The 14,068-nt window shown below is 38.0% G+C and overlaps 1 protein-coding gene across 3 annotated transcripts in view; it reads right to left on the reverse strand.

Annotated features, from left to right (window-relative positions):
- The window catches only part of efr3a (EFR3 homolog A (S. cerevisiae)), a 273,730-nt gene extending 261,407 nt beyond the window's left edge, over positions 1-12,323 (reverse strand). The window contains exons 1-2 of one of the 3 annotated variants that reach the window (XM_041245312.1): positions 12,136-12,323; positions 11,553-11,680 (exon numbers count right to left, since the gene is read on the reverse strand). In XM_041245312.1, coding sequence (XP_041101246.1) covers positions 11,553-11,562 — 10 coding nt within the window. In that variant the 5' untranslated portion in view covers positions 11,563-11,680; positions 12,136-12,323. Of the gene's footprint in view, positions 1-11,552; positions 11,681-11,978 lie in introns of all 3 variants that reach the window. The other 2 variants (XM_041245313.1, XM_041245314.1) reach the window with 2 other exon arrangements.
- Positions 12,324-14,068: the final 1,745 nt, after the last annotated feature.

Raw genomic sequence — 14,068 nt, forward strand, 5'->3', positions numbered from 1 at the left:
CAAAAAAAACAGCATCAGAAAAACACTGTTTCCTGTTTTCCGCCAGAAGGTTTGTGGAAACAACTTCAGTGGTTTCCAAATGACTGGATAAAAAAATGTACGCATGTCTAAAGAGTTGTATATGCGTCTTTGTCATTTCCTGGAGTGCCAAAAACACACAGATGAGTCGTTCGGTATCGGTGGAAGAAACGAGCGGCGGTCACACTGTGGTGTTTGGGGATACGAATTGTCCCATATTGTTTTATTTAAAGTTTCAAAACCAAAAATAAATTTGTATTGTTACAACAAATTATTATACAACTGTACTTTGATTAAATAAAAGTGTATATAATATCTACTTACATCCGATTGTTTCTTGATATTTATTTACCAATGTAGTACAAACACACACACAGACAGAGAGAGAGAGAGAGAGAGAGAGAGAGAGAGAGAGAGATTCTGACAATGGGGGGTGCTTTGCCACAGTTCAGGACCTTTTTCCGCTGTCATTGTGTGTTTAAAAAAGCACCAGAGAACAGAGCTGGGCCTGTATTTTTATTATTTATAAACAAACAATAAAATAAACAAAACAAAACAAATGACCAACTCCTTTTGGAGCGCTAACTAACCAACTAACTCAGGTTTTCCCTCTGCTACTAAACAGACGACCAACTCGTTTTCGGTTCTCCCCCAAACTTTCTTCTTTTCCTTTCGTTTTTTTTTTGTTTTTTTCTTTAATGTTCTTAATTTTCTCTCCATCCTTCTCACCCCTAAGCTCATCTCCAGTTTCCCTCTTTCAAAAAACTATCCCCTCTCCCTCTATATATTGATCCCTTAATTCCCAACAGGTGTGCCTTAATTCAGTTCCCTCCACCAGGTCTTCTGGAAGATGTAGTTTCCTTTATGGGCTTTAACATAACATGACTATATGTTCCTTATAATAGACATGGGTTCTGTAATAAATGCAGTTCTACATACCTCCCATTCACTACCCCATGCTATATTACACATTCTACCCCTCAGCTCTGACAGGGCGAGCGACCCTGATAAAAAATAAAAAACTGTGAATACATGAAAGTCTATCTGCGTTGCCCTGTCGGCTCCCTGCCCTGTGTTCTATTTCTAAATTAAAAGTTTGTAAGCTTAAAAACCAGCGTGTTACCCTTGTATTTTTTCTCGGTTTTGGTGCATTCAGGTGAGGGGAGCATGATCTGTGATTAATTTAAGTTGTCTTCCTAGCAGATAGTATCTTAAACTACTCCAAGGCCAATTTAAAAGCAAGGCACTCTCTTTCAACAATCGTGTAACTTTTCTCTGCGGTTTGACTTTTCAGCTCAGAAATACAACTGGGTCTTCCTCCACCCCAATCTCCTGTGATAATATGGCTTCTAACTCCACCTCAGATGCATCAGTTTGTACAATAAACTTACTCCATTTTATCATCGTTGGACCCTTTCCCTTAGTTAAGCCTATCAGGAGGCCTGCTATAGAGGGATAAACCTTCTGTAATACCGTTAACCCAGAAAAGCATAAACATGTTTTTTGTTAAGGAGTCTTGGCAATTTCTATGTAACCTCCACTTTACTGACCTGTGGCTTAACCAATCCCCGTTCAATCGTGTACCCCAAGTGTTTTGACTCTTCTAGCCCGACAGAGCACTTTGTGGGTTTAGCGGCTAGCCCTGCCTTACGAATGGAGTCTAACACTGCTTGTACTGTCAGGAGATGTGTGTCCCAGTCTGCGCTGTGGACTACAACATCGTCAATATAAGCAGCCGCATATTGCCGATGTGGTCTCAAAATTCGGTCCATCATTCGTTGGAATGTAGCCGGTGCCCCAGGTAGCCCGAACGGCAATACCTTGTACTGAAATAACCCAACTGGTATGGAAAATGCAGTTTTCTTCCTTTGATTGCCTAGTTAGTGGAACCTGCCAATACCCTTTGTGAGGTCTAGTGTTGTAAGATATCTAGCCCCGCTGAGTCGATCTATTAGCTCATCTACCCAGGTCATGGGATAAGCATCAAATTTGGATATACCATTTACTTTCCTAGAATCATTGCAAAAACACCATGAACCATCGGGTTTGGGTACTAACACGACTGGGCTACTCCACTCACTGTACAATTCTTCAATAATCGCCAAATTTAAGCATTTTTTTCACCTCCTTGTGAATTACTTCTCTTCTAGCTTGTGGTACTTGATAGGGTTTCTGGTGTATTTTTATTTTTTTTCCCCCTGGCTCAGTTATAATATCACGTGTCACTATTTCAGCTCTCCCTGGAAGGGTTGAAAATAGGTCCCTGTTTTGGGATATAAACTCCCGTACTTCCTCCTTCTGTTTGTCTGAAAGCGTGTCGGCTATATAGCAATTGTTTCTGCGGATTTACTACTCAAAACAGGGTTTGTTTCTATGACCATTAATACTTCCCTATTTTTCCAGGCTTTTAACAGGTTTACATGATAAATTTGCTCTGGCTTCCGGGTTGCCGTACTTTATAATTTACCTCTCCTACCTGCTCGATTATTTCATATGGCCCTTGCCAGGTAGCTAGAAATTTCACTAAAACCAGTACTCTGTCTCCTGGCCGAAAAACCCTGACCCTTGCCTTTTTATTATAAAAATGTCTCTGGGCCGCCTGTGCGTGTCTCATGTGCTCCCTAACAATGGGCATAATAGCTGCAATCCAGTCTTGCATTTGTGAAATGTGTTCAGTTACACTGCGGTGTAGGGTTAGTTTACTTTCCCACGTTTATTTCACAATGTTTAGCAATCCTCTAGGGTGTCGCTGGCATAAAAGGTCAAATGGTGAAAATCCAATGGATGCTTGGGGAACCCCCGGATAGCGAACATTAAATATGGTAATACAAATATATAAACCATGACGTGTTCCCATGAAATATACTCCACTGTTTTCTGTTTTACAGTGTTGGAGTCCAGTAGCTAAGCAACTGCTTTCAGATCTTTGTTCAGTTACAGACAATATTTCCCTTGATGTAGCCTGGCTTCTGAAAGTAGGTGCACCGCTGCACTTCTCAAGCAGTGGTTTGTATAGCGTTGTGAGAGACTGGTTGTACTGCTTAGTTTAGACATCCTTTCACCGAGGAAATGTAAGTCCATTGGTTAAAAGGAGTACCAATAGGGTCTAGTGTTCAGGATTTGCTCTGGGTAAAAGACTTGCATCGGGAGGAACAACTGGATCGCGGTGTCCAGTGACAGTGCATCAGATTCATGTCGATAATGCGTGGGTACTGTTTGCCTTTGTCTTTACCGGCTCTTCTGAAAGTTTTAATTACTGAAAGGAAGATATTCTTTCTGGTCTGTGACAGAGATTGAATGACGCTTGCCGTTAGATCTCCATCCCGACCTGAGAGGGTGCTAGATAAAGGGAACAGAGTACCCTGGACTAAAAGAAATGACACTTTATTCCTGTGAGTAGGTGGAAGTCGGCCGGCTAGAAAAGGGACTGAGCTACAGTACCAAAACTCAATGACCCGAATGGGAAATGGCATGGCATGGCATCCATGGACTGGAAGAGCGGATACGCTCGTTAACCAAGGGGTCATGAGCGAGGGTATAAACAGGGGTGTAGAAAAGAAATCTGTTTTTGTAAATGGTTAGAAACAACCTAGTAGTCCCTGTATTTTCCTAAAAAACGTGAGTGTTCTGTTAGTCTGACTAGTCTGACTGCAGCTGCAGGCCAGCATCAAACCAGGACACCAGCACTTCACTTTTAACTAGCAACTGTCTTAGCACCACAAGCAGTTAAATTCACACACCGTAGAAACTGTGTCTGTTTTATGTGGGTGATAAAAACTGGACTTTTGGTTGCAGGACTACTTGCCACGCCCACTTTCACCACCAGAAGAGCTGGAGCTACCTCCACCACCCAAAGGCCAGGAGCTGCAGCCGAGTTTGCCACCGCCCGTGGATGCCTGCCTCGCTCTGCCCAAGGATGCCTGCCTGCCTCGTACCGCCTGGGGTTGCCTGCTGCTCCGCATTGCTGGACCTGTTTGTGTCTCTTTTCTATCCCCCTAGGGTTGCCGAGGGTAGGTTATGAGCACTAGTAATGTAAAATGTAGATTTGTATTTAAGATTTTGTATTTTGCACAAGGATTGCAGATCACTTCACATGCAGATAAAATGTGTATAATGTGTGTCACAGGAATACACTAATTAATTCACATGCAGATGTACCGAGACTCCAACTGAATGACTGTTTAGCAATCGAGTTTCGGTACAGATGTATAAAAGGTGCACGTTTTCACCCACTCGGGGTTGTGTGTTCGGGAAGTGGAGAAGGGGTGAGAGAGAGAGAGTTAATTTTAAATAAAATCTAAAATAACAACTGCTACTTGTGAGAGAGGCCTCGCACGAACCTTGTTTAGTGTTCGTCCACTCTGTCTGTCTGTCTGTCTGTCTGTCTGTCTGTTTGTTTGGCCACCACGCCGTTCTGTTGTTGTGTTTTGTGTTTCAAACCTTTTATTTTCTGTATGTTTATTAAATATGTGCAACAGCACGTTTCATTCACCATTTCAGTGCTGCTGTGTGTTCCTTTCTGGTCTGACGTCACCACTAAAGCCAGCTTGTCACAACACGGCCAATATTTTTTATTCTTCTGTGTGCAATGCTTGCCTGCTTGTGACACTTAATGCAAACAGCCATCATATTTATCACGAACTACAACAACTGTATAAAGCAGATAATAGGATACATTCAAAACAAACAAGAAGGACAATTTGAAAAAACAAGCTTCACACCAATGACAGAACAATTTAAATAAATGTTTTTAAAAGAGCAAGAAAATGAAAATACAAAAAGAAAAAGATTACTGACATAAACCTCACATCGTATTGGTGTTCAGTGGGAAAAACGAGAGCATGTCACCAGATACCTGGAAAAGTTTAGAATTTCATCTTGTCAGTATAAAAACAAAATGGGGACCACTTTGAGCCAACTTCTCTCTCTGGAGCATTTTAGCAGCGCTTCGAGTAACCTGCGCAGGAATAACTGCGAATGCAGCATTTTCCAGAGCAGCCGTTGCAGTTTAAACAAAGAAACAAAAAACAGCCAAACAAAAACAGCTTAATAAAGAAGGTAAAGGTAAGAAACAGAATATATAAAATAATAATATGGGTCAGAATATATTACCACACAAAAACATGCCTCTTATTAGTTTTGAGCCAATAATGCACTATGGCTCAAAACCAACTTGAGACATAACATTGTGTAGTAGGTTAATTTTAGAGAGCGAGAGAGACAGCGAGAGAGAGAGAAACGTCTGTTCCGATTAACAGATTAAATCGGACCAATTAATCAACTAAAGATCCCCCCCCCCCCCAATTTAAATCATGCATTACAAGTGCATTCTGGTTAGAGAGAGAAATATGTGCTGCTATTTAGGGAAGTGCTGATTTGATTTGAAAATCATAACTTGCATTGTTTTGTACACAGATTGCTGATAGTGTGCTATGGAAGTATATATGTATTTGGAACTGGAATGTTTATTTACGTTGATTTAAATGATTACCAAACCGTGTCTGCAAAGTTAGTCGTGTGATTTCTAACCAGCGTGGTGCATTTATCCTGACCAACATAATAAACCGTTGATTTACTTATAAACCTCTGAGTGTTTTTTGTTTCTGTGTTTGTGCATTGCTAATAATTTTGCTGTTATGGGGTTAACCCAGAATGATTAAACAGTACCCATAACTATGCTGCTCTGGCCCTTGGGGCTTGCGTGAGTTATCAGGTCCCTAAATCTGCTTTAATAGGATGATATTAATTACCAAATAATATTAATTAAAAAAAAAAGTATTACTTTGCAGGACAGCCGCTGAAAGAGTGTCAACTTTATTAGAAATGCGCATGGATTAATCTACCGGTTACTCAATTTATGGCCATTAGTTAACTGACTAATTTTTTTTACCAAGTGACAGTTCTAATTCTATATAAGGAAAAAAGCAGCTGGCAAATGTACTGAGCAAAGCAACAGTATATCTTGTCCGTCCTGTAAGGGTAGTGCTTCTGTCTTAACAAATGTAAGATGTTTTTCATGTTTCTTACGGTATCTTCAGTTATGTATGTTGCCAGACAGTTCAAAATTATTATTTATCAACCTTTACCAAGTTGATACTCTTGTGTATTTTGTAACTCAACTATTATGACAGTATTTGACTTTAACCTGGTTAATTCAGACTAGTACTGTCCATTTTGCAATCACTGTAACATTAAAAAAAAAAAATAATAATAATTAAGAACTGTTTGAAGTACAGCAAACATTCTCTTAGATTAAACTGTGCTTTACATAATTAGAATAAATATGTATTCCACTCAAAACAGATTATTTTTAATGACTTAATGAAACTGTTTGTGACAACTGCGCTGTAATACACTAGGCTTGTGGCTTAAAGGACAAATGTATATTATTCAGTATGTACCTATAACCTTAACAATTGAAAAACACCTGCATTTGAATGGCAAACCACTTGCAACCTGTATGAAGCCTGTGTTTTTGAATATTAATTGTACAGGACTTGCCAGTCGGTTTCCAGATGCCGGGAGTTTCTTTTTATGTCCTTACATTATTGGAGATGAATAACAGTGCCTAGTTATGGTTAATCTGAAAATCAATTGTAATAACCATGCCACTTGCAAGCACATATTCAGTAAGCAAAATACAGCAGTATAAGAGTCTTATGCAGTTTGTGCCATATATCTAGGGCAGATATAAAGTTTTTTGCCAGGATAAACTGTGGAATTGTTAATCACAATACTCAAGTTGGAGAGATGGGGAATAATACACCACAAAATAATAACAGCAGCATTCATTAATAAGGACAAATAAAAAAATTTAAAAAATGTGTTGTTTGGGTTACCCGATCATCCTTATTTTTTTCCACCAGACCCTAAATATTTTTTGCTGATAACAGGCTACATTTTTCAATATCACTCTGAAAGATGCGATTTTCCAGAGACCTCACGCAAACATAGAAATTGTCGGCATCTGGAGTATCAAGCACCAGCAGTTGTTTTGCACTGTTTGAAAAATGCAACCACATCACAATTTGCCACAAATCACTATGGGTTGCCTTGTAAATACTGTATTCTGAAATTACTAAAAATTGTTCAGATGAGCTGAATAACTTTGAAAACTCTTCATGGTTGTCAAATAATTTTCCTGGATTGAAAGCACTTAAATGTAAATGTGTATGCATTGTAAAGGAATACTTTAACATCAAAACCATTTCAGCTGATACCTTTCAAATACTGTTCCACGAAAAAAGTTAAGCAGGTACTTAATTTATTTTGATGTTCCCTAACAATCCAATTAACATACACACATTTTAACATCCATTTAACTGCTGTCAGCTACTTCTGTACATAATCAACTACTAAAATGTACAAAAATCTGAAAGCAAAAGTAACAAATTTCTTACCACTAGGCCTACTGTATTACTGGGATAATACCTATGTGTTTGTTTATATTGTTATCTCAAAACATGTTAAATGTACACAAAGGCAGCAAAAAAAAAATAAATAAATAAATAATAAATAATATAATATTTTTTTTATATATATATATTATATATATATATATATATATATATATATATATATATATATATATATATATATATATTTAACATATTTAAAACACATAATCAGAACGATTAAACAAACATCCGTTTAAAGAAAATAAATGACTGCTATTATTATGTTACAGCTTTGTACTCATAAAAAGCCACTACAGGAGCAGCGTATAACCAGTCTGATCGAGTTCATACTCTTATTCTACCACCAACTAATACAGTGGAATAGTTGTATGTCTTTGTGTTACGCAGTTACTTGCTTAAACTCGGGCCATTAGATTTCAGTTTACAAAAGCTCCCTTATTTACTAAACGTTGACAGGTATGTGAACCCACTTTCGCTGTCTGCTATGCTCGCTGGAAGAGTTTCTACTAAGTATTATTATTATTATTATTATTATACTTGCACCAAATAAAGCTAATGTTATGGAACGACCACCCCTAATGTTACCATGGCAATCACCCCTAAGTCACGTGAACAGGACCTAAATTAAGTTCCAAGTTTTTTTAATTTAAATATTAATATTAGTAACTGGACAAGAAGCAGCTGGGAGGAGGGAAACTAATTAAAATATAAATGATATTATAATTAGCCTAAAATCGTTTAGAAAATCAAAATATAAAATTACCTTGACAAACTGTTTTCCCGGTACTCTTTACAAATGTTTTACCAGTACATAGAAATAGTCCTTTCACCCTTTACAGGAAATTAAACCACTGATTAAATCATTAAATCATTTTCAGAAACTCGCTCATATCACTAACACGCCTGTATGTAGACATTATTCTTGAAAATGCTATAGCTTATCCCAGAAGGTTGAGATGCAATGTTGGGGTCTATTTACAAACATATTGTAGTGAACCTCAGTTCCCGCAAGCAGGCTCATCACACAGGATAAGGCAACCCACACACAGGCGGAGGGCAGGCACGAACCTGGGAGCGCCTGCACTAAAGCACAGCGCCGACACCGCTGTACAAAGGAGCCGGCACCCTTGCAAGGAGCATATATCGGGCTTATGTCTTCGTGTGATTAGGCCACCTACCAGCGCTGCTGCTGCCTTCCCTCATGCACGTTGCACTCTCCCCTGCCAGCCTCAAGTCCGCCCCGGACTTACTCACCAGGCTACAGTCCGACGAGTGCGTGCAAGGGTACACTTCTGACACCAATGTAGCGTTTCACAGGCAGCCAGAAAACAGGAAAGAAAAACACGCTCGTTTCTCGTTCCAAAAGCTTTATTCAGGACCGTTTTCCCTCAGTCACACACACACAGTTCACAGCTCCCTGTTAGCTACTCAGGAGCCATTGCAACTGTGACAACAACCACAACAGGGTGTCGCAACACCTCTTATAACCCCAGCCCGCCCCTCTGTTCAAAGCTGACACATCCCAATGGTCCTCAGCCGCACACTTAGGGCCAAAGGGAACACACTGAACATTTCAACACACAGTGACTCACAGACGGGACCAATCACAGGGGAGACACAGACCACGCACAACACGACTGATGCAGCAGGAAGGGCCAATCACAGGGGAGACACAGACCACGCACTATACGACTGATACAGCAGAAAGGGCCAATCACAGGGGAGACACAGACCACGCCCTACACGACTGATACAGCAGGAAGGGCCAATCACAGGGCAGACACAGACCACGCACTATACAACTGATACAGCAGGAAGGGCCAATCACAGGGGAGACACAGAACATGCCCTACACGACTGATACAGCAGGAAGGGCCAATCACAGGGCAGACACAGACCACGCACTATACCACTGATACAGCAGGAAGGGCCAATCACAGGGAAGACACAGAACATGCCCCTGCACGCAGGCTAGGGTCACAAAGCAACACAGACCGAGTTAATCAACAGTGGGAAATACAGAGAGGGAAAGAAACACAATTACAAACAATGGGAACGACATAAGACACACACAGTACATAAACACACAGAAACAGAAGTACAGTACAACACAAAATGCACAGATCGTTACAATATTCAATACAGAACAATAAAAAAATTGCAATCCAAATGCGGGAAGCAACGTCTTCAGAAACAGGAACCATTTATTAAATAAAGTTAGTTCTGGCTGCACCGGACGTGTTTTGCAGAGTGCTTTAATTCAGCTCTACAGGCAGTGCCCAGTGCTGTGCTGGAAAATCATGGGGGGGGTTCAATTTATTGACTTTCAGAGTTGCAATGTTTTATAATGTGTACTGTATGAATACTAGTTTACTCTGACCTGGTTAGTCCAACATTTTTCTTTGTCAAAACTGAAAAAGGGCAGTTTCAGATATTAATGTTGCAAATACATCATTGCAAAACATGTTTGTTTAAGACAAATAAGGATGCATTCTTTAAAAAAAAAAAAAAAGCGGTAGTGTCTAAAGACATGTACCATGATAATATTATAATGCACTATTACTATATATATATATATAGATATATTATATATATATATATATCTATATATATATAATATATATATATATTATATAGATTTATCCTCAAAACTAGCTAAAACTATGACTTGTTTCACGTAACTTAATTGCCACTTTGATTTTGTTATTTTCTGAATTTAATCAATACAATTATTGCAGATTTGTTCTTTAATAGGACTAATCTCTATTTATTTTTTTTCACTCTACTACAAAACTTATTAACTTAATATTTTTTCAGTGTACAAAAGAATGAACTGACAGCCATTAAGTGTTGCAGTAATGGTGCATCTATATTTTAATCCCAGTGGTTTCACGCCTTAGAGCTACCAAAATGAGACTGAGCCAGCTGTGAGGTGGAAAAAGGGGAGAATGAAGAAAGACGACAGTAACTAATGAAAGTACAACAGGGGTTACTAACAATGTACTGTAAACTATCACTTGCCACTTTTAATATGATCACACTGCTTATTCACGAAATTAAAAAATTAAAACAAAAAGAAACGTTTTACCTGCCTACCCTGTTTTTTTTTTTTTTTTTGCAACGTAACCCGAACCACACATTTTTTTTTTTTTTTTTTTTTTTTTTTTGGCCTAACCGGGACAACCAGGAAAGGATCTTAACCATTTCAATACTGCTGACTTGTATAGAATTACAGTAGGAGAGATAACTGCAAAATGTTTTGTATTGTACAAAAGAAAGGTAACTGCTCAAAACAGCAGGCCAGTAAAGTAATATTGTGTATGCCCATGATTAGACAATACAAAAGGTACATTTTATTTATTTATGTAAGTCACTGAAATGATTTATTCTTAGCTTTTTCTTGCAGGGATAAGGGGAAACGTATCACAGTATCTTGTGGTTTAGGCCTACAGTAAGACCAACATGGAAGCAGACTGGTAAACAGTATAATTGTTAAACCACTGGCAATAATAAACTACTTGTTAATACGATTCCTAGTAATTCGGATTTATTAAAACATGTTTGTGTTCAATAAACAGCACTCATTTAAATGAATTAAATGTGACAAAAGTATATTTATTTGTTTACCAAAAATTAATTTAGCATCAGCCCACAGTCCCAGATATTTAAAACTTGTACGACACTTCACAACCACAACACGCTCTCTTCAACAGAACATCTGATGGGATATAATTGGGAGTTTCGGTGTTTCATTGCATGTAGCCTAACTTATCAATAACTTTATATGTTTATACAATTATATGGCTTATTATCTCCACATATATGTACTGTATATATGCGTGCATGAGTGCAGATTAATGTCCAAAACTGTGTGTGACTTGCTGCTATTAAGGGATTTTTACAACATTGTGACAGAATTGTAATGTATTGCAGTGAGATATGGTTACCCATGCTTACTGTAAGGCTCTAATTAGTAGTGAGTTCTATGCTAGTCAAAGATACTAACATTACAAGTATTGAGTAATAGTATAATTACAATACATATATATATATATATATATATATATATATATATATATATATAGTTTTTTAATTTAGAAAAGCCAGGTTTCTTACCAGAAGGCATTCTTCACTCAAATCGTAATGGGTTATCTTCTGATGAGTAATTTGGTTCTCAGGGAAAAACGTTCGTGTTCAGGGGGTTTTCTTTACTTCAGTTTTCCATTAACTGTCTCCTCGGGTCACTGTTTCATAAAACCAAAACATACGCTTTAATACTAATGAAAGGCATACTAGCAACCTAACTGTAGCATAATTAGGAAATGATAAACGCGTATCAGACCGACTTGCTTTGTAATACCTGTGTAGATCTATTTAAATACCTGGGGTAAATCTTTTCGTATGATTCTACCTAGTAGTGCCACACAGCTGCCAATCTGCTACGTACTGCTCGATCTAACCACACAAATAATGTAAACTATTAGCATGATCTAGAAGTTAGAAAAAATTAATCTTAAACGCACTGAGGCTGTATGACTTTACCTGGCATTAAATAGCTCCTGTAACTAGAATGATGTATATGTACCTTGTTGTTGGGTACTGTAGTCGCCTATATAACCAGGAAGTACAATGGCAGACTTTGTCTCTCCTTGTCAATGACACAGAGTACAAATGCAAACAATCTTTGTAAAGCGCCCACCTTTCAAGAGCTTTTTTTTAACGCTACACAAACAAGACAGTTGCTAAATGCTGATACAAGTTGAAAAGATACGAAAGTTGAAAGTCGGTATTTAAAAGGTGTTTCCTTCCGCTGAGGTCAGCACTGTCGATGTTGCTGCTATAAATAAGGAAGTCGTTGTCGAAACTGGACCCTCCCACAGAATTGAGAGATCGACCTGTGGAAGTGGCTGGTTGTTTACATAGTGTTTAAACACCAGGTACTGTGATACGTTGCATCGCCATCAACCTTTCATAGCTATATATCCGAACTGCTGGGGAAAAATCTATGACAACACTACTTTGCAGTATTCCACAACAGTTGTTAAATTACCATGTGTTCAGCCCCACTATACGCACTAATAAAATGTAATATTAGGACTTACATTGGCGTGGTTTTTATGTAAGAATAAAAAAAATAGATCTCACCTTTTTCTCACTATATTTTGGTAGTACCTTTCGGGTAATTTGGTTTTCTATATAGTTGTATTTTAGGCAGAGAAATTACTGAAATTAAAATTTATATTGAAATACGGGTATTGTTGCGATCAGGGGGAGGCGGATTAAGGCAAATGCAAAATAGACATGTACCTATGGCCCGAACTCAATGAGGGAGGGGCCACAAAATAGTTAAGGTTTTTTTTTTTGTTTTGTTTTTTGTGTCTATGCAGTTTTTCAAAGATCACTGGACGTGCACGCACAATATTTCTGTTCCTGAGCACCGCTGAATTCTCAAGCAGTGCCAGCTTGCACCAAATATTAAATATTAAATATTAAGTAAAAAAGACAAACCTGTTTCTGGGGCAAAATAAAATAGCACATTTAACACCACAGGTTTTCTAGATATACTGTACGTTTAGCCTTCTGCGTTGCTCAATACACGAAACCCTTGATTAAAAATATATTCTTTAAACACATTTTCATTTTATTACATGGAAATAGTGTTCAATGTAATAAAAGTCTTTGAAAAAATGGCATGAAATCATCAAGGGTACAGAAATCTGTAACACCTGAACTTACTTGTGTGCCAAAACTCTGGGGATTTTTCTGCTTTGGAGAACAGGACATTTTCTTCAATGAAGCGAGAAGACACACGTGATCTAAAAAAACAAAACAAAACGCTTTATTTACCTTAATATTTACGCTATATATATATATATATATATATATATATATATATATATATATATATATATATATATATATATATATAACTTTTTTCAACTTCATATGGTGTTCCTTGTTTGTTTGAACTGTTGCCTTTTTATTCAGTAAATCAGGAAAAGTCATTGTCGAGCTGTGCTACAAGACTTAACGTAGGCTTCAGTTTTTACGGTTTTATTCTGAAATGTAGCTATTTTAGTACATCCCTACATTTTAATTTGCTGTCAGATTCACTCAGTCGTTCATAATAACTTAAAACTGAGAATTAGCTGTAGCTGTTGTAAAAGGGTGGAGGACTAGTTATACAGGCTACAGTGTATCTATAATAAAAACATTTTCAATGTAAACAAACAAGTTAGAAAAGAAACAGCTGCTTAAAGTGGTGATATCAAACACAAAAGCCCAAGTTAGGAGAAGCAATAGGGGCAACCTTGTGAAGCATCAAGCAAATAGGCACAATTGGAAAGCTGCTGGGGCCCAGCATTCATACAATTGTTGCTTCTAACTTGGCTTCTTTTTTTATTGCTCCAATTTATCACTTCACTTTACATTGAAATGCTCATTCCCTTATCAGCTGGGTTTAACCAGAATAAAGATGCTAAGACACATGTGCCAAGAAAAGTGCTCAACACAGACTGAAGTGTTCTTGGTTATCCTTACAAGCACTACAACAGAGAGAAAGACAGACAGGGAATGGAAGAGGCGTCATCACAGGCGCAAGCAAGTATGCTTTGGGAAGACACACAGACAAC

Source organism: Polyodon spathula, chromosome 3, assembly GCF_017654505.1.
Source record: "Polyodon spathula isolate WHYD16114869_AA chromosome 3, ASM1765450v1, whole genome shotgun sequence".
NCBI classification, from domain to species: domain Eukaryota; kingdom Metazoa; phylum Chordata; class Actinopteri; order Acipenseriformes; family Polyodontidae; genus Polyodon; species Polyodon spathula.